The sequence below is a fragment of the Phlebotomus argentipes genome, unplaced genomic scaffold (assembly GCF_947086385.1).
Source record: "Phlebotomus argentipes unplaced genomic scaffold, Phlebotomus argentipes genome assembly scaffold_4, whole genome shotgun sequence".
NCBI lineage: Eukaryota > Metazoa > Arthropoda > Insecta > Diptera > Psychodidae > Phlebotomus > Phlebotomus argentipes.
The window spans coordinates 911,837-931,698 of record NW_026776174.1 but is presented as its reverse complement, the minus strand read 5'-3'; the positions used below and the strand labels follow the sequence as shown (position 1 = coordinate 931,698).

At 41.8% G+C, this 19,862-nt stretch overlaps 3 protein-coding genes across 4 annotated transcripts in view; all 3 read right to left on the bottom strand.

Annotated features, from left to right (window-relative positions):
• Nucleotides 1–25: 25 nt before the first annotated feature.
• On the bottom strand, nucleotides 26–1,098 carry LOC132257592 (myb/SANT-like DNA-binding domain-containing protein 4). The gene is made up of 2 exons (XM_059754565.1): nucleotides 1,018–1,098; nucleotides 26–897 (listed from the first exon to the last, which is right to left on the bottom strand). Exons 1-2 carry the CDS (start codon nucleotides 1,035–1,037, stop codon nucleotides 72–74), a joined length of 846 nt encoding a protein of 281 aa, XP_059610548.1. The 5' UTR covers nucleotides 1,038–1,098; the 3' UTR covers nucleotides 26–71.
• A 26-nt stretch (nucleotides 1,099–1,124) lies between these two features.
• On the bottom strand, nucleotides 1,125–1,955 carry LOC132257593 (uncharacterized). Of its 2 annotated transcripts, XM_059754567.1 has the most exons (3): nucleotides 1,854–1,955; nucleotides 1,569–1,784; nucleotides 1,125–1,506 (listed from the first exon to the last, which is right to left on the bottom strand). In XM_059754567.1, the coding sequence occupies exons 1-3, from the start codon at nucleotides 1,887–1,889 to the stop codon at nucleotides 1,216–1,218; spliced, it is 543 nt and encodes a 180-aa protein (XP_059610550.1). In that variant the 5' UTR covers nucleotides 1,890–1,955; the 3' UTR covers nucleotides 1,125–1,215. The 2 variants fall into 2 exon arrangements, with proteins under 2 accessions (XP_059610550.1, XP_059610549.1); XM_059754566.1 differs by having other exon boundaries at nucleotides 1,569–1,955.
• A 212-nt stretch (nucleotides 1,956–2,167) lies between these two features.
• Nucleotides 2,168–19,862, bottom strand: part of LOC132257800 (dynein axonemal heavy chain 10) — a 37,055-nt gene continuing 19,360 nt past the window's right edge. The window contains exons 27-48 of the mRNA XM_059754834.1: nucleotides 17,998–19,554; nucleotides 17,548–17,703; nucleotides 17,170–17,330; nucleotides 16,748–17,066; nucleotides 16,262–16,450; nucleotides 15,500–16,150; nucleotides 15,212–15,354; nucleotides 14,035–14,239; nucleotides 13,766–13,925; nucleotides 13,378–13,555; nucleotides 12,872–13,085; nucleotides 11,328–11,489; nucleotides 10,919–11,212; nucleotides 10,463–10,734; nucleotides 9,060–10,136; nucleotides 7,605–8,767; nucleotides 5,942–6,073; nucleotides 5,688–5,711; nucleotides 4,595–4,815; nucleotides 3,414–3,659; nucleotides 2,396–2,644; nucleotides 2,168–2,333 (exon numbers count right to left, since the gene is read on the bottom strand). Of these exons, the coding sequence (XP_059610817.1) occupies nucleotides 2,187–2,333; nucleotides 2,396–2,644; nucleotides 3,414–3,659; nucleotides 4,595–4,815; nucleotides 5,688–5,711; nucleotides 5,942–6,073; nucleotides 7,605–8,767; nucleotides 9,060–10,136; nucleotides 10,463–10,734; nucleotides 10,919–11,212; nucleotides 11,328–11,489; nucleotides 12,872–13,085; nucleotides 13,378–13,555; nucleotides 13,766–13,925; nucleotides 14,035–14,239; nucleotides 15,212–15,354; nucleotides 15,500–16,150; nucleotides 16,262–16,450; nucleotides 16,748–17,066; nucleotides 17,170–17,330; nucleotides 17,548–17,703; nucleotides 17,998–19,554 (7,920 nt within the window). The 3' untranslated portion in view covers nucleotides 2,168–2,186. The remainder of the gene's footprint in view (nucleotides 2,334–2,395; nucleotides 2,645–3,413; nucleotides 3,660–4,594; nucleotides 4,816–5,687; nucleotides 5,712–5,941; nucleotides 6,074–7,604; nucleotides 8,768–9,059; nucleotides 10,137–10,462; nucleotides 10,735–10,918; nucleotides 11,213–11,327; nucleotides 11,490–12,871; nucleotides 13,086–13,377; nucleotides 13,556–13,765; nucleotides 13,926–14,034; nucleotides 14,240–15,211; nucleotides 15,355–15,499; nucleotides 16,151–16,261; nucleotides 16,451–16,747; nucleotides 17,067–17,169; nucleotides 17,331–17,547; nucleotides 17,704–17,997; nucleotides 19,555–19,862) is intronic.

Sequence of the window (19,862 nt, the reverse complement as noted above, 5' to 3'; positions counted from 1 at the left end):
AAAAAGAGATGCAAATTTTGTTTCGTAACATATTTATTTGGATATAAAGAGTTTAAAATAGCCGAATAATCTTATTTACAATTTTTGGTTTGATCCGCTGATTTATCAGCAGCTTTAGCATTGCTTTCCTCAACATTCCATCTTGCCTTTTCCCTCTCGAAGCGCTCTTTCTCGTACGCCAACTTCTGCTGCTCAATCGCCAGGCGCTTCTGCTCGATGTGCAGTCGCTCCTCCTCAACAGCCAGTCTCCGCTCCTCGACTTCCAAGCGTCGCTCTTCCATGCTCTGCAGTCGCGCGTGCTGCTCCATCACGACTTGGAGGTGCTCGTGAATGTGACTATCAGATCGCGTGATGTCAGCCGCAGAGACGGACATCCTCCGGACAGAGCTCATCAGCGGCGTCTCGGCTCTGTCTTCGGAACTCTCCTCGTCATTCTCGTAATTGTCATTGCTCATCGAGACGAATTCTATTTTACTGCTGGATTCCATTGACGAAGGCGATCTCTTCACCTCAGCTGGATTCAGCAGAATCGCGTCCTGCTCATTGTCAGACTCCATGGGATCCAACCCAAGGAGCTTCGTCACTCGTCGCTGATTCTCTGACAGCTCCAGAGATCTCTGGGGCAGTCCAACACGTCCATTCCTGCCGGTTTTGTGCATCTTCGACAGCTTTATCTTCTTCCGCGTCTCGAACTTGAAGTCATTCCAGACTTTCCGCCACGTCTTCCAGTCCCTGACAGGCGGCCCGCGGGAGTTCAGCTGATCCGCCAGATCCTTCCACGTCTCTCTCACGCCATCCTCGTACATATTTCCTCTGGCCTTTTGTTTGGCAAAGGCAACATTCTCCTCCATGAACTGGATGAGAACGGCAAACTGTCCGATCGTCGTTCTGTCTCTCCTGAGCATTATAACAACAATTAGTGACTACAAATCAATGACCAACTAGTTAAGTAAATGATTGCGATGAAGTGTTCGGCTGATGAATGTGATTTAAGGTGTGAAAAAAAACATTATTTACTTGCTGTACAAATGCTCCATTTTGACACTTCTTCTGTTTATCGCATTGACAGCGCGAGAGCGAGATGGCAAATGTCGATAAGTTAGACGAGTTTTCGATGTTTTCTTTTTTCTTAGCGAAAATTCTCGCAAATTTATTAACAATTTTTAGCCATAGAAGAAGTCGAAAGTAAATATATGCTTTGAACGCTCAAAACACTCAATTGCCACAGCAAAATAGATTGGTCAACTTCGTGAGGAAGTGATCCTCGGAAGTCGGAGGCACAAGCTCAAGGGTCTGGGAGTCTTCGTCCTCGGAATTCGATACTGGAAGCTCTTGTATGCTGAATGTGTCGAAGTCGTGCTTCTTGAGGGCTGTTCTGCTGTTGGGGAAGAAGGACGGGGACAGTTCGTCATCACTGTGATCAGACTTGTATTCCACAAGTGGCTGATCTTCCACGTGTCCGGGAATTTGGAGGCGATTTATTGGAATGATGTTTGATGACTTGGTCTGCAAAAAGAGGCGAGAAATCTTCAGAAAAAGATCTTGAGAGCCTCCAAATCGTCACGCACTTGTGGTGAATCGTCAGTCTTGAGGAGTTTCTGGTAAGTTCTCTTCGCTCTCTCCACTTTCAACTCCAACTTCCTCTGCATCATCCGACAACTGCTCGTGGGCGGCACATAAGTCGTCTTCGAGGCACTGGGAACACCTCTAAAGATCACCTCAATCTCGTCCTCATTGGAGGAACTCTCCTCACTCTCGCGAACACCACCGAGGACTATCTTTTCCTGCAACATTTGGCGCTCATCAGCTTTCAATAAAATCGTTAAAATCACAATCTGCGCTTCCTGACTTACATTTTTCTCTCCACTGTCAATTCCACTGTCTTCCATCGCCCCAAAACTCTTTTCAATCCAGGAGAATCTCACAAATCTACGTCTCACAGCTGAAGTTGAATGGGCACTGCGAGAAAATCGATTTTCCCCACGTTTCCTCCGCGAAAAATCCGCCCCCAGACATTCTATGTTTCTTCCCGCCGATATTTTGGCGATATTCCCGGCGAAAAATGAGGGGAAATATCGCGATTTGCTAGTTTAAATTGCATTTAAATAGCGTTCGTTACAAATTTATTTGTGGAAAATATCAATTTCCAAGTGAATTCACTCCACTCTGAGCGACACAGTGGCTCCCTAATCAGTATTCAGCAGCAGACAGACTCCTTGAAGTATCCAGAAACTCTCGTGAACGTTGGTTTTCAGCTCCACTTGAAACTCAAAGCCCTGCTCCTTTTTATCTCGGCGATTTGAGGTCGTGTAGACGGGCGCTTGAAAAATGTTCTGCAAAGTTTTTGGGTGGCAGAATGAGCACGAGAAGAGAAGTTTGTCTGCTTTTACTTTACCTGCAACTTGACACGGTGCTCCTCCATGGGGGTCACGAGAACCACGGGCAGTTGCTCCATGAGGACTTTCGGGTGTGACTTGGCCAGGCAGTTGAGGGTGGATTCCCACCGAGCGCCCTCGAGGAACAGACCACTTGTGTAGCAGCCACAATTCGGTCGCTCCTCGATGTCATCATCAATGAGCACATCTGTGACCGTGGTGAAAGTTGTCGATCGCTCCAGCAGCCAATTGTTCTCTCGGGCGGCAATCTGAAGGGTTTCCGCGCAGACATGAGAAAAGTGAGAAAGTCATAAAAGTGCATTTTCTCACTTTTTTGCCCTTTTTCTTCACCTTTTCCTCAAGAGACGAATTGATTCGAATTCCGGCAATGTATTAAAGCACAGAAACTCCATCACAATTGGTGTGATTTTCAGACAAACCACAAATAAAGCCAGTGGTTGATGGATGATTCAACAAAGGAGAAATAACCCTTAATTTACCAAGAATTTTCAGTAATAGTTATCCAGTATTGAAATTTCTAATTTTCAGCACATATTCTGGCTTCTTGGTTGTCAAATATTTACTCTCTTGGGTCGGTGAAGTAACTTTTGCCACACACATACTGTGTAATGTGGCGTTTCCCCACTGACAGGAAGCTATAGAGGAGAACTCCTTGAAGGGTTCAAGAAGTTCCTTCCTCTCCCAAGTTTCACTCTTGCCCACGAAGATAATCATTCTTAATCAAGTTGTATTATTGTCATAGAAAAGTCATTAAAGAATGATAAAAACTAATTCTTCAGATTGTGAACATCAGCAAATTCAACCATTCGGAAAATGTTTTTTTCCGCCATTTGTAGGAAGATTTTAACAATTGAAGAGAAGAAAGGAAGCGTTAATTGAAATTATCTGAAGAACCCTAGAAATCCATTTGGAAAACTCTCAGCTTTGCGATATGCGAAATTGGAAATACGCGGATTAAAGGGTTGTCTTATGGGGAAATTCCGAGAAAAACGCCATCGAGATTGATCCTTTCTGTACCTGAATGAGCGCTGTTATGTAGCTCTTCGGCACATGGAGTCCTGACAGCCAAATGACGAGTGGCTCTCCGGACAGTGACCAGTACTTGTACTGTTGATTCCGCCTCTGAAGATGATCGATCCATCCGCCGAGCCGCTTGCACGTCTCCGGGGCGTATTTCCTCCATTCGTTGGGCAATCTTCCAGCGAAGAGCGCTTCAACCACATCATCCAGAACCTCATCCATTTGGGCGTCCCCGGAAAGTGCCTGAAGAGAGAAAAGGTATTTAATTTCTTCCCTGCCTTTCTTCCTTACATTCGCATGTTTGTAAGCGCTATTGGACTTTAAAATATATGGGAAGCTAAAGCCTGTGGCGAGAATGAATGGCTTCATTTATGCATTTAAATAAATTAATTTTGATGGCTTTTCGATGTGAATTTGTTTAAATTCAATGAAATCCCACAATTGAACTCTCTGTGACTGAAGAGATAATTTGATAAATTGAATTTAAAAAAATAAATAAATTCAAATTAGATGACATAAAAATAATTTTACCGATTTCTGTTACTTTACTGTCAATGAAAAATTCTCCGAATAGCGAAATGTGATTTTATAATTTATTTTTATAGTGTTCACTTCAGATTCTCGATAAATAATACATTAATTAAATTGATTAATTTCATAATGATTTTCAATCAAAAATTAATAACACCAATCGTCATTGAGGTGCATAAAAAATGAGTTTCGCGATGTTTATCGGGAAAAAAAATCATTTGAATTAAATTCAATTCAATAGGTTTTGGTGTGACTTCTATGCTGAAGTGAAATCCGTGGAAAAAAGGATGAAAAATATTTTGTTAATTCTCTTATTGTTTAGTTTAGCGTACGATAAAGCAAGCAATTTCGCTCAAATTCAAACATTGACATCACGCCCTCGATTTAAATATTATAGAAAATCAATTGGAAATGCAATTTGGTGCAAAATTAAAATGAAAATGAGCAATTTTATTAGTTTCCCATGAATGCAAAGAACATTTTCCCATTTTGGAGCACCATTGAAATTTTAATGAAAATCCTATAGAGCGAGAGAGAGAGAGCGAGAGTCAAACATTAATATTGATGCAAATTAATCATAATTTAATCAAATGCCATCAAACCATTTAGTGTGTTCGTGGAAATAATATGATACTGTCTGTCTCAACCTGTTTGAGGAGAATTAAGTGTTCCTTTATGTGGCGTATGAGGGTGTTGAACAGCTCGAGTTCTTGAATGAGCACCACCCCCGTGGCTGTTATATTAATCTGATAGGCCTTCTTCACCTTCTCAATGTCATATTGCTTTGGCAATTTACCCAAGATATCACTGGCAATATCCTGAATAATACTCTCTCGCGTCACATCATCTGCCTCAGTGTCCGTCTCACCTGGAAAACACGCACAAGAGAGAAAACAGTGGAAAAACTCCAGCGCACTCATGTCTCAGTCCTTAACTCATCATCAGTCTTATTCTTACGCATTGGCTTAGCATCTTCTCGTCTCACCCCAAAAGATTCACAGCAAAGCCTAGCTTTGCAAACAAAACAATTAAAAAGTCATATAAAAAATCACATATTAATTATCTTCTTCAACCGCTTTTGCGTTTCATTTCGCACAAAACATAACCGCCAGTCAGACTTTGGGATTTGGCTCATGCCGAGCTTGTCTGAAGGGATTTCCCATGAAGGTTGCCGCAATGCTCACACACGCGGAAAGGTAGGTTTTCTCAATTGAGCGTATTGGAAGCGAGAGTGGCTTTTTTTTTCACTGCCCAAAATGAGCAAAATTGAATATGCAAAGCGGAAATTTTGAAAAAAAAAATTCCCTCACTCAACAACAAAAAGTTCATGCAAAATGCAAAGTTGTCCTAATGAGACCGTTTAAATATGTAAACTTCTCTGCAATTCCAAGAAAATTTCCACTTTGTTTTTGGCTTCACAAATGACACAATTTCTCCTGAAAATCGTTCATTCGAATGCGAACAACTTTGGATTGCTTTCCAAAGACACACAGAAAAAAAACAGGGAGAAAAAGGGTTTGGACTGTGTGAGGATTTGAGTGTGGAGAAAAAAAATTAGCAAAAAATTGAAAATATTGGAGTAAAATTGAAAAATAGAAGCGAATAGAATGAAGGCAAAGAGAAGAGGGAGAAAATGTTCCCAGTTGTATAAGAGCAAAAAGGAGTTCACTCGGGAGTTATACGTTTTATAATTGAATTTTTGTCTCATTCCGTGAAAGAATTTAAATTCAATTTACTCACCCGAAAGGTGCTGCCATAAAATCACTGGTTTGGATACCGTATAATGTTGTATTTATTATTTTTCCATACGTTAGCGTCGCCCAGAGTCGCAGTCGCAGATGAATGAGGTCAAGAGAGCGCAAGAAAGTGGAGAAACAATTACACGGGGGGAAAAAAAGAAGAAGTTTGCAAAGTTATAGGGATTTGAAAGCAATTGGAAAGTGTAGTGAGGACACAATTTTAATTTAAGAAGCATGCTTTAAAATGTGGGTCACCTTCTCTGGGTTGAAACTTCACCATTTTCCTAAACATCCCCGCCATGGAGGCTTTGTAGTAGTTTATCTCGGCATTTGAGTTGAGGCCCAGCAGTTCAGGGGATGTGATCAAAGGCAATCCATCGATTATATCTACAGTCAAAGATATACGCAACAATTATATGTAAATCTAATTAATTGACAGATACATGGTCAACTGCAGTAAATTTCAATTTGGCCAATCCAGTGGTTATGTTGAGGAAAATATGTCTAATGCTTCAATTGGCAGCTTAACACCTAACACTAATTCTGGCAGAATTTGCACTAATTGCCGCGAAATTACATCTGAATTTTAGTAATTGCATTTTGTTTATTACAATAATGTTATACATTTTCCCGTAAAAGGCAATCCATTTGCGGTGTATGTGATTAACATACGATAGAAATTTATATTTCGCTCTGAATTCTCCCCGATATTATTCCGAATTGCATTACATTGGCTTTTATTATTCATATTGGCTTTATTATTATTTATTAAATAATGTCTCTCCCTTCGGAGAGAGAGAGAGAGAAAAAGAGAGCGAATGAGAGTGAGAGAGAGGCGAAAGCATGGAATTATGTTATTATATATTCTCTATCTGCGTATTTTCAACGCCAAATAGAATTGAAACTATCACAATTTCCTTTCATTCTGTCACCTTTTGGACTGTTTTTCAAAATATACGATACAATTCTGTTTACCAACTCTCGACACTTTTTAATTAACATGTAATTTGAGAAAAGGCAGCGAGAGATAATTCAAAAGTGCTAAAATTATGGCGTTAGTTTTCTTGATTCTGGGATATTTCTCATTGTTCGTTATTTTAATTGTCCGATCTCCTTCCTTTATATAGTCCTTTAATTCCCTCTCGCGCTGCTCCTGATGGTTGTATAAGAGTGTATAAACAAAAAAAAATCGTGGATGCACTCTCAAAACTGTATAATTGAGTTTTGCTCAAGCACATTTTACGTTAAAAGTTACACTCTTCTGTGGTTAGGTGAACGTTTATATTCTCAGCGAAAGAGCATTTTCTCCAAAGCAGAGTTAATAAAGTTCTTTGACATACAAAAGACAGAAGAGGAGGAATGAGTGCTTCTGGAAAATTCACTATAGTAACCTGAGAGTGCACTTGAGACAACAATATAACACTGTCTCTCAGATTATACGCATATTGTTTGTGAAAATATAACTTTCTGAAGTCATTTAGAGGTATTAATCGGATTATGTATAATCTCAATTATTGCAGTTATCTGTCCAAATTGACCCTTTTTCAACTCTGATCACTTCCACAGAATCACATCTAATTAGTTCTTATTTTTATAGCTGGAAAATGTAACAAGAGTGGGAATTGAATAAGTAATTTCTGGGCTATTAATATTTTTCAGGATATCTTTATATTCGTCTTCAGCATCTTGCAATCTCACGATAAACAATCTTCGAGCTTTTATTATGTGTTTTTACCCTTGGATTCCATTAAAGACAGAGCTTTTACGAGGAATAATAATTAATTATTGATGAAATTGATTCATGAAACGATAAAGAGCGATTTGTGAATAAGTAAAATTGCTTCTCTCGCTTCCTATCATCCCTTATCTCTATGGCAGAAAGAAAGGTTTTCCTTGCTAAGAGAGCTAAAAGACTCACCGATAAAGTGCTGCTGCGTTGCTGTGACAGGAAAGGTGTAGTGAACGCTAAAGTCATGGGCGAAGTGAAAGGGCTGAAAGGTGTCAAAGAGGAAATTCCCAAAATATTCACTAATATAGCACGCAACAACTCGATTGTCGTACTCATCAAACACTCTGCCGCCGTACACAATGTCACCGATGAGGCACTTGAGAACATCCCAGGAGATTCTTGATTGCCGCGACGTGAGGGCTTTGGTGAGGTAGAGGCAGAGGATTTGCAAGGAGATGCTGAAGTCGGCGTCGTTAAACTCATACGGGATGTTCCAGCCAATTTTGCCAAACTTGCGCCTCTCTTGCATGACACCGTGAAAGAAGGTGAGCACGAAGATGAGGGGCTTCAGGGCGGGATGGTCAAACGCTTCCAGTGTCTCAAATTCAATGCGACTGATGGTGGATTTGAGATTGTACTTCAGCCCCTTTGGGATCTCAGTCACAATTTTCACCGCCTTCTCCAAGAGACCGGTGGGAAATGCCTCACTTTCGCCCATTGTTATCCAGAGTCGGAAGTTCTCATCGGCGACACGAGCTTGATGGAAATGTTGCTCCACCTGTCGCATAAATTTCGGCAGATTGTGAGCATTCTCATACAGAAGCCACTGCCCAGACTTCCTGCACTCCTCCAGCATCCTCCACGCCCTCTCCTCCTGTCCCACCCCCAGCGAGATCATCCGCACCCTTTCCGGCGATGTGGAGAACCTCACAATGTCCTCTGTGGGATTCGTCCCTGGCGCCACGATTAGAACCACGGGAGTACTTGGTGATGCTCGCGCGTAGATTTCGTGATAATTGATGATTAAGGGCGCCACAAACTCTTCACCCAATTCACTGATGACATACTTGTGAATGGCGCGATGTAGTCGATCACGCCTGAAGCATCGCAACACCATTAATTTCTCGAAATTATTCAAGTGTGGCATCAGTGGTATTGATAAATCTTCTGGTGTCTCAGAGAGGCACCATGCTTCCCACAAATCGCACTGCATTTCAATATTTGCGACAAGTGCGGAGAACTTCCCTGGGAATTCTTTCACCAATCTCTGAGCGTCATCCATTCCACTCACTGTCATGAATTTTAATTGGGGCACCGTTTCATCGTCACATCCGCCGTGCCTGTCGTCAGGACTGAAAGATTTTGGGAAATTCATCCACTGGGATTACACCAGCGAGAGCTCAGCTGAAATATTTCAGGAATTTCACTACAAGCTATTGACTAGATTACATAACACACGTCCTTATCGTGTCCTAATTTGAATTATTCAAAATTGAAACACCACGCATTCAACCCAAAAACAATATACTCTTCCATAAATGAAAGTTTCATTCTAATTTCCCTGTAGACATTTTTGGAAAATTCGCTAGTTTCGTGAAATGTTTCAGTGAGAATTTCTCATCCGGCACAACTTCGCAACCTTACCCGCCATTATCCGTGCGGTTGCTGCTTATGGATGAGCCAGAGAGAAGAAAATCAATCTCATGTTGATGCAAATTGCCACGCCGAACAGCCAATTTGAGCACTATGCCAAAGGTGAAGAGCAATTGATCGCGCTGAAAAATGCCAACACTGCACCAATTGTATGTGTTCCGCAGCAAGTTCAATTTGATGCACTCCAGCCTGGCGTCCAAGGACGACCTCTCGTCGGTGCGCGTGAGCGTGTCACGGAAGATAGTGACAAAAGTTGCCAGTGAGTACTGATAGATCCGATTCACACGAGCCATGTCAAACATGACTAGGAAGATGCATGCACCGTGGCAGGCGATGCCACGATACAGGCTCCGCACTTTGTCATTGTCTGCCATCATGCGGGATATGTCGGTGAGATGCTGGCATATATCCACATATTTGGCATTGGTCGTCTCCAGAGTTGAGATTAGGGCTATATTGTCGAGAATGTTGCCCATGGTTGTGGCCAGTTCATGCAGGATGAACACTTCTTGCTCCCTTAGCAACTGCCGCTGTGTCACAATCACGCTGGCCAAATCACTGCGCTCCTCTTCGACGTCTGGCCTCTCCATTGCCACGGCAATCGTGAGCAGCTTTTCTTCCACACCACTGTGAATCAGTGTAAAATTGATAACACACGCTATGCTAAATATGACAGACGATAGGTGTGGATTGGCCATCTTCGTCACGAGGTACAGTCGAAAGTTGGCATTGTAAGTCACTTCCTGTTGGCCCACCATGACAAATGAGTGTCCATCCTCGTGCTGGATTATATTCTTCACGAGGACATTTTCAATCATCAAATCCACATAGTCATCGATGTCCTCCACGACAAACGGACGTCCATGTTCTATGGCACTCTTTAGGTCCTGCAGAAAGTTCTTGTCACTGAAATTTGTGATTCTCACATCATTTTTCCCCTCCATGGATTTTATCCACTCAAGCGCTTGTTGCTGAGGATCAATACACAGCGGGAAATGCATTGAATAGAGTGTGAGAATTGCATTTTGCTGGGAGAAATCATCATTCGGTAAACCCTCTTTAGTCCATCTGCGGAAGTTAAGAAGTCGTGAATGTTGAAACGGGAGGGAAAAAGCTCTCTTGTCCGTCGATAAAGCACATTTAGCACATAGGTGAAAACAGTGGCACAAGATCAATAATAACACATCAGCATAAAAGTGATTTTCCACCTTTATGACGGGACATAAAGAAATTCATCTGTAGGATAAGAAATATTTTGCTTTGTGCTATTTCTTCGCTTGTGTCATTAGTTCACACCACGAGGGATCGTTTGTGACCCTTCGCATTGTCCCGGACAAAAAAGCCGGACGAATGTGAAGCGTGAGCGAAAATATAGAAAGGGGTGATAAACTCACAAAATTATATCGCTATCATCCGTTAAAAGGACATTTTGGATTTTAAATGGGTCATTGATGGGAATCTCCTTGGCAAGTATATCCAAATACCAATCGTCATACACAATAGATTTGCGAAAGTTGAAAGAAAAGGGTCCGGTGTATGATAAAAAAGACGCTGAGAGCAAACAATTGCCGGCAACTTTCGATTTATCCACTTCTAACTTATTTAAATCACTTGACCATTTCTCCAGTTGAGACTTTAAGCCGATCATCAGTCTATCAGATGTGAACTGGACGGGAAGAAAGGAGGAGAGAAAGAATACATTTAGTTCATTTGTGGGGATGAATTGGAAGTGTATATATATAGCGAATCCACTGGGGGTGGAAAAGCGCGCTTGGCAAGTGTGTTAAATTGAGAGGAATTGAAATAACACATTGCATTTAATGGTATAGAGAAGGAGTAAAAGTACTTACTAATCGTCTCTCTCCCTGCTCTAACATTTCTTGCAGTATTTGCTTCTCTTCGATTAGTTTCTGATACTCGCTTGAGTAATTGGACAACTCCTCTTGAGTCAATTTGACTTCATCATCCATACCGCTCACCACTGCCTTCTCCTCGCACAGATCCTGTTCCAATTTCTTAATTCTGTCCTGCATGGGTTTCACCTCTCTCAGCATTTCGCAATATTGAATTACCGCCTTGAGGAAGAGAAGCAATCCGTAGCCAGTTTTCGATATCGCCTTCATATCTTCCATTTTGGTGGTTTTCTGCAAAACAACACACACACACACAACTCACTCATCTTCCAAGTCTCCCTGCCCAAGATTATGTCCCTTTTTTTCCTCAGCGGAAGGTGTTAAAAGGGTATTCATATCTGTTTACCTTCATGTGATTTTTCACGGCTGTCAATTGTTTCTGACTAATTGTGTCACAATTCATCTCTTGCAAGCTCTTCAAGAAGTCTGTCTCAGCCATAACGGCCCTGGCGGACTTCCAAGAAACATCTTTGGCGCCTTTCAATATTAAAAGACACTCGCAGAGCACCTAAAAAAGGCACAAGCAGAAGCTTTTGAAGAGGGGGTGTCTTTGGGCGAGAGAGGGATAAATGGGGACTTTACATAGATGGCTGAATGGCTGAAGTATGATATATTCTCCTTTTATGTATTTGTGGAAAATAGCAACATCTCAACAAAGTGAGCAAAAACCGGAGCATTGTGGGCTGAAACTTCAGCGAAAATCGATACAAAACCCATAGAAAATGCATCGATACTCTTGTGAAATACACCAAAACGGATTACATCTCAAGAGTGTCGTATTTATATCACAGACTGACTGATTTATTTGAGCAATTTCTTAATTTTCTCACACCGTATGACAGACAGTGTTAACTTCTCGAGAGTCTCGAGATGAGAAATGATTGTAATGTGCTAGAGTGGCAAGAGTTCAATGGAGTTGTCATCATATTTGCTCTTCAACGCGTCATAATAATTCATTATGCATCTATTTGAAGCCAAAAACCCATTTTACCTAATCTATAATTTATGCTAAATTCGCTTTATTGTCAATTTTAATTAAGCGCGCACTTCCCTTTGAAGTTATTCACTAAATTTGCGGAACTTAGAATTTGAGCCAAATCTGTGATAAAACACTAAACAACACTCCAAAAGCATCGCTCTAAACTCCAACATATCACGTTTAAGATCAACTTGCTCGCATAGTGACAAAGTTTCCTCCTGAAAACAGTCCTTTTCGTGTTTATGTGAAAAGCCATTAATAGATAACTTTGTTCATAATTCAGCGTGTCACGAAATTAATTATTTCCTTTGTGCACATTTATGTAATGACAACAGCCACCAATAGAACTATCAATCAGTTGAGATTTTATTACAATAGCAATAGTTGGTGGTATAATGAGTGAAGTATTGGATTTTAATTAAACTTTAATAGAGTTAGCATTGCGCGAAATAGTCATCAATTTGCTGGTCATTAAAGCAGTGGAAAGAAATTAATCGATTAATTGATTAGAGAATGTCTTTGTGTGTCGCCCTATTCACGGGTGACTAAATGGCGACAATCCAGAGCGGGATTCTCAAATGAAGGAATTTCTCTTGCGCCTTGAGAGTGTGAGAATGAGAAGAGCTTTCGTGTAACGCGAGAGTGTTTGTTTCTCCATGGGATGGAATTCTTCTCTGTGGTATCTTCCGTGGAAAATCTCTCCAGCTGGTTATAACAATAATTCCTATAAATTTATTTCACATTTCTCCCTCTCTTCTCGCACTTCTCAAACCCACACTTGAGTTGGCTGCTTTTGCGACAGAGACGAAGACGTTACAATTCCACGCAGGAGAACGGCGGAAAGAGGGGGGGGGGAAAAAGTGAATGCGAAAAGAGGGGAAAATGATACTGAAAAACGTTTTACAAATTACCTGAACCGCTTCCGGCGGTGTAGCAAAACTTCTGATTTCCGTAATATCTGATTTCTCCAGATCACCAAGGGCTAGACGTGCCTTCTCCAATAATGGAATTGCAGCCATTAAAACTTCTTCTGCTGTTGTTTTTTCCAATTCAATTTGTTTTGTCCTTTCTTTCACATCAATTGATTTCAATGATATTTCAGTTTGCTTCAAATTTATCTTCTCTCTCACTGGGAAATATACAACAAGCAAAAGTGGAATTCTGGGGGGGTTGAAGTGAGTGCGGGTGGACTTGGAGTGAATTCCAGTAAACAAATAAGTCCCCAAGAAAATAAAAACAACAAAAACAGACATATAAAATATTGAGTGAGGGAAGAATGCCGGGACACTGTTGGAGATTACTTGCAGCAGAGAAATGAAGAATGGGCGACATTTTCATCCAATCTTCCCCTTCTTCCCAATGCCTTGCATGTCGTTCAATGATTTCAATACACATAAAACTTTAAATGCCAAATGACTTACATTCCTCAATGCTTCGCAACACCGATGCACACTTCTCCGATGAATCCACGACATTCTTCTTCTGCTCCTCCACCATTATTTTCAATTGGTCGATCTGCTCAACAGCTTCTGTCACTCTGTTGATGCCGTCCAAGAGTTTGTTGTACAGCTTTGTCATAGACAATTGATACTTCTCTGAAAAAGCGGACACAGAAATCAAGTGAAAACAAGCTTCCAAAATGCATGGCAAATGGCAAAAAAAGAAATAAAAATTCTACTCCACAAAACTCTACGACAAACAATAGACAATGGACAAAAGGACGCGGTCCAAGAAAGCAACGAAAATCAAGTGAAATACCATGTGAAATTGTCTAGAAGGGGATTTCCTGGGGAATATCCACATACCAATTAAATTGAGGAACATATGCAAAAAATTCAAATAATGTTTCGGAGTCACATAGAATCTACGGTGAAATTTCTCGAAATACTCCCTTGCATAATGTACAATTGTCTTCTGAACATGAACAACATGTGAAATGATGTTCTCTCTGTGTATTTCAGGAATCTGCGGGATGTTTTGCGAGAACGATAGAAATGGGTTAGTTGTATTCACAGCTTCTCAATCCCCTCGAAAGCTACACACAAATATATGTATGTGTGTATGGTAGGAATACCTGGGGATGCTCCGCAAGAAAAACCTTGGCAACGGTGAGGAGAGCTTGCTCTGGCCAGGGAAAAATCCAATTGATTGTGGTGTTTCCAATTAAACTTGGGAAATATCGACATCGTCGACGGAATTTGTCGCCGACAGGTGACATGCAAAGCACAATGTGCAAATTGTCCATGCACTTCTCCAAGAACTTTGACCAAAGCTCCTGTCTGAAAAGCAGAAGTAATTATTATTTTCATTTATGAAGAGCGACACAAAAAAAACACACGCTTTTTAGTGCTAAATTAATCCTTTTGCACGTGGCTTTCACTCTCCACAAATGTGTACAGAAAATGTATTTCACATAATCCAAACAGCATTTCCACAGACATTTTTCTCCGCACACATTTCACACATTGGATAAAAGGAAATTTTCAAGCAACAAATATAGACCCCATATCAATGGAGAGGATAACCATGTCGTCTGTGAGTGTGACCGAATGTAGGATTTTCTTTGATGTTCTCAAATGTTCTTTGTCATATCATATTCACCCTGTGAACATTTTGTGTTCGAAGATTTGCCTCTTCGTCTAGAAAGAAGAATTCCCTCTGTTCGTATAAATATTTTAAGGACACAACAAAGCAAAGTATTTCAGTCGGTAATTTACCCCTTCGTGCTGAATCCAAAAAGCCCTGCCACGTGACAATATATAATAAGAGTGTGAAGTTGCAATTTCTGCACCACACTTTGCTCACGTTTTTGTATTTGATCAAATATTGAGTATATTTCCACTCTGATTGTTGATATATTAGCAGAAGAAATTTGCAAAGTCCATAAGTTTATATTGCATAATCAATTCTTCAATACATATTGTCTCCATCCAGAGTTGATCAAATATGCGCTATGAAAGATTAAAGGATCTTTTGCATTTTCTCTACTTTATGCACACATAAAAATGACAAACTTACAACTAAAATCCCAGACAAATCAACAAAAGGATGAGAGAATAGTGAAATATATATAAAGATTATCCCTTAGCTACATTTTCCAACTCGTTGAGTGGGTGCAAAAGAGGAAAATGATGATATGAGAACAATTTTTGTCACAGCACAATAGGGAAAAGTTGTGGCACACATATTTCCTACATGCTCTCTTGTTGGCGTAATATTAGTTAAATAAAAGATTTGTTAAACTTTCTCACCGAATCTGTTGATAATCCGACTGTTGTTCAACTTGTTGATGGTTTCCAATTAAAAGATTCATCTCGTCGTCACTAAACAGTGTTGGCACAGAGCCAGTGGTTAGAATATTGTGAATATGCTCAAGAAATGTGTCATCGAGGATCTGCGTGAGAGTGGAAAAATGGGAAAATATTAATTTCTCCCACTCCGCATTGATTTCTCATGCGAATGGGGACACCATCAGCCAGAGTGGACGCCAGGGTGACCCAGCGAGGGGTTGAATGGTGAATAGTTAATTGGAGTGTAACCTCATTTTCAGTCAGCATAAAGACAGTCTTCCGCCCTTCGGTGGCCAATTGGTGGTAAAGTCGCTTTAAATCACTCCTAAATGTGGCCTCAGAGTAGTTGTGGTTGATAACAATCTTGAATAAATCACATTCAGCTGCAAAGGCCGCCAATTTAGCGATGCTCTGTCTGCCGAAGCCATCGTGTCCCACAAGTGTCGCATGGCCCCTATTCATTCGCAGGAGTCGATGGAGTCGTGTTAAGTGCTCGAGGCAATCCTCGAAAAGTACCAAATCTAATTTTCTCATGTGATTTCGCTGCTGGTACTCGTCGAGAATCTCCTGGAAGAGGAAGTAGATGGCCTCATAGTCGAGCAGATCCTCATAGTAGCGGCGCCTCGAATCGTTCACAGTGTTGCGATAATCGCCAAAGAGGAGCGGATCCCTGAGGACGTACTCGTGCACAGGGATTTCTTTTGTCAGCTCCTGATTCACTGGCAATCTATTGTCGCCCTCATCAGACGAGTGCACCGTTGATGAAGTGTCACCCATTTGTCTGAGGTGCAGCTCGACTCCATCAACCTCCCTTCGCGACACCGGTGCACTGTCGCATGGGGGCGGCGGGAAGTGGTGCTCCACCTCACTCTGGAGGTGCTTGGCAAATAAATTCGCATCCTGGAAATGAAACTTTGGCCACTTCACACAATTTGACACGCTAAATTAAATGCACATAAGGAAATTTCTACGAGATAAACCTGGATAGGTTTACTGAACTAATTCCCACACCTCTTTGGATATAAAGCGATCAGCAACAACTCGAGTGAACTCATTGCGCCAGAGTCTCAGGATTTGGCGAGATTCTTTAAATAAATCCGGGTGAGTGAGCAGGATTCCTCCACAAATCCGAGATAAGTCCTTCATGTTGAAGATGTAGTGGAAGCGACCAGGAGTCGGCGGTAAGTCTCGATGGATCGCCTAGAGATATGAATTGTTTTCGTCATACATACAATATTGAAATGTATATTGTGCAGTCCACGACGAGGTCAGGAGGAGAATCTAATCTCTAAGAAGACTCGCCCAACCTTCTCGTGTGTCTTATTTGGCAAGTGCACGCTGCTGGTGATGTAATTTGACTGTGCGAGTTTCCATTCACTTCAACCCCCTTTGACGGGAGGACACACACATTGAATGACTGAAGCTCAGCAGAGCGCAACATTTTCATATCTTTCGTGCCACTACCCTGAGTCTATGTGAGAGAGTTCGATATCCTACCCTTAAGAGATTCAGTGTCATTTGAATAATGACGTCAGTGATGAGCTGTATGGATGGGGCGAATTCAGCAAAGTGCCCCCGGAGGATGGAGGTGTAAATGTGTTTGAGGGTGATGTCAGTGGGCGGTGGGTGGTGGAGAACAAAGAATTTCGAGAGAAACCTCCGATCAATGTCATTCCGTCCGCCTCCGGGTCGCCCCATTGCAGCATAGAAGCTCAAGTCGCGAATATATTTCCATCGAAGATCATTAGTGCGATCGAAGAGTCCTCCATACTCCAAGAGCTGCTTCAGCAATGCAATTGGCTCCTGAGTGCCATACCTATTCAAATACACATTGTGGAAAAAGAGAGAGAGAGAATGGGAGACTCGCGTTCAGTCACAAAAACAACTTCAAACGAGCATTTCATAGATAATTTCAATACTCATCAACATGCGGCATATTCATGTCGTCAATGAACACGGAAACGTGTTTGCCCATGGCTGGTCCAAATATGAATTTCGTGCGCTTCTCTATCATCCCTTCAATGGCTCTCTGCACATCCACTGATTTGGTTCGATATGAAAAATTTAAATTGAGTTTCACCTATTCGCGGAGTTACACATAGAAAAATATCCACCGTTTGATTTCCGCGGATGCAAAAAATATTGTCCATGCAATGATAAAAAAAATTATACAGTTAATTAAAAACACATAGTATATGGGGATGTTTCTGACAAGGCATGCCAGAGATGTGAAGAGTGTTTGGTTTTGTGCGGAATTGAGAGCAAAAGCAGCAGCAGCAACAACAGAAAAAACTTACGTATTTTTTGCCATCCTGCTGCATGAGATAATTGCTAATGAGGGTGGTTTTTGCCGTTCCCACATCGCCAATCACCACAATGGGTCGATTTATTTTGCTTATGCGACTGAAGAGATAATCAATTTGAAGGGTGTCGGCAGTTGGCACGAGGACATCCTGGAATTGGAGACAGAAATGGGTTGCTTTTGCAGAAGAATCAAAGGTGGCAATTTGCCACGCCCTCTTTCAGCTTAATTGACTTAATCTGACTGTTAAAAGAAGATCCCTAATCAGGTAATTGGTTACTTTCTGATCATTTTTCCCTGTGAAATACTTGTCAAGTCAATTTCCAAGAGGCTTTTTGTGCTTGTAAATTTCCAATAAAATGGATATGAATTAATTTCTGCGCATGATATGAGTGGGACGGCAGAGGCAATAAATTACGACGGAAGAGGAAAACAGTCCTCTTACCTGAAATCTCGCCAAACATCCCGGCTTGTGGGTGAACTCAGGGACCATCCACTGCCAGGCGATCCATAAATTTTTGCCAGGATCAAAGAAGTACTCGTAGAGGGTCTTCCTGCTGATGGGCACTTGTGTGGCATTTGCGGGATTTTCCTTTGTGTCCACGAAGGTGTTTCTATTGATTTTCATTTTGACAAATTGGTCAAATTTCTCTCGATGACCCTCGGCAACTGTGGCGCCCAGGGAGAGGTACAGGCAGCATATGAAGTGACACTCAAGAACATCTGCGGTGTAAGATGAAGTGGCGGGACAGAAGGTGGAAAATATGTCACAGAACTGGACCACCAGGCTCAAGTCACTCCTCTCGATGGCCATCGAGATGTCCGCAGTGTCCTCCTGGGCGTCGCCGTGCGCCGATTGAGCGAGCATCCTCAGGGTGGGCGAGATGTATCGGTCAAAGAGTTTTATTAATTGTTGCTTTTCCCCATTATTTTCATATTCGTCCACCCATTTCCGCCAATATGGCACAAAGCCCAGATTTATAGGATCAATATAAATCACAGCACAACGTGAGATTGTTGCTGGGCTGGCATATTTTAGATGACCAATTTCAAAGAGCAACGTACAGTGATTTTGAAGCTGAATACGCTCCCCATTTGTGAGAATAAGTAATTTATTGTTATCCAACACACTGTTCATATTCTCTATCCAGTGCGGATCAACATCTCCGTCGAAGCAGATAAATTTGCGCTCATTCAACCTCACTCTCGTGGTATTTACCTCACGGAATATCTTTGAGATGAGACCATCGTGCCACTGGTGCGACTCACATGCAAAACGCCCGTACAATTCACCAATTGTGTATGCCTTCGGATTCAAAGTAATGGCCTTTGTGGGCCAATTCAGGTGGCCATTGAGCGCCTCCAGGAGCAGTTTCAGCATGACACTCTTGCCACCACCTGAGCCGCCCAGAAGCATCACAGTATGATGACTTGTGATTGTTTCCCAGAGTTGCCGTACTTTAATTTCCTGTTCGGCCACCACTGTATATTTGAGTGTGCGATAGCTGGCCGCAATGGCATTGTTGATTTCGGTGTCACCACTTTGGCTCTCCATGCTCTCACCCGGAAATAGATCCTTGATTAAATTGAGAAAAATTCTCACATCATCCGGAATGAGCTTGATGAAGTTCACATCACGCAGCACCCGCACAACGAGTGTCGACTCCAGCCCACTGTCCCGGTGGGAGCGCTTCATGTCGCCCACCTGCCGCAGGATGGTCATCAGTGACCGGATGCCCCAGTCGTAGTGATTCTGACGCGACAGCTGACTCCGTGCCAATTTGTACAGCGTTGTCATCTTGCGCGCCAGCAACTTGGCCGCCGTGAAGCCGTCCGAAACGAGTGAGATCATGCAAATGGCCTCGTAATCCGGTGCCAGGCACGTTATGGGCCGAAAGAGGGACTTGATTGATTGCGAGAGCTCAATACGGCCCACATATTCAGGGTGCAGAGTCACGAAGATACCGACTTTTCTGTCCAATTGAATTTCGCGGTCGTCGAACTACAACAGGATTGAGAAAGAGAGGAGGAAGGATTACTGGACATTCTCAAAATTGGACAACAGAAGCCTGTTAAACTAATATTCATTAGATTTTTCAAAAGGACTCCATCGCAATTTCTTAATACACATTTTAATTCTGACCCAATTTCACTGCCTCATGAACTTTAGAACCTCGTACTGGAATCACTACGTGAGGTGATTGTATAAACTTTGCCTTATAGCCAAAGGCGAATGCTAAATTAGTCATAGTTATGACATTATTCAAATGAATAGAGAGAAGAAAGCTACTTCCTTATATCATCGATTCA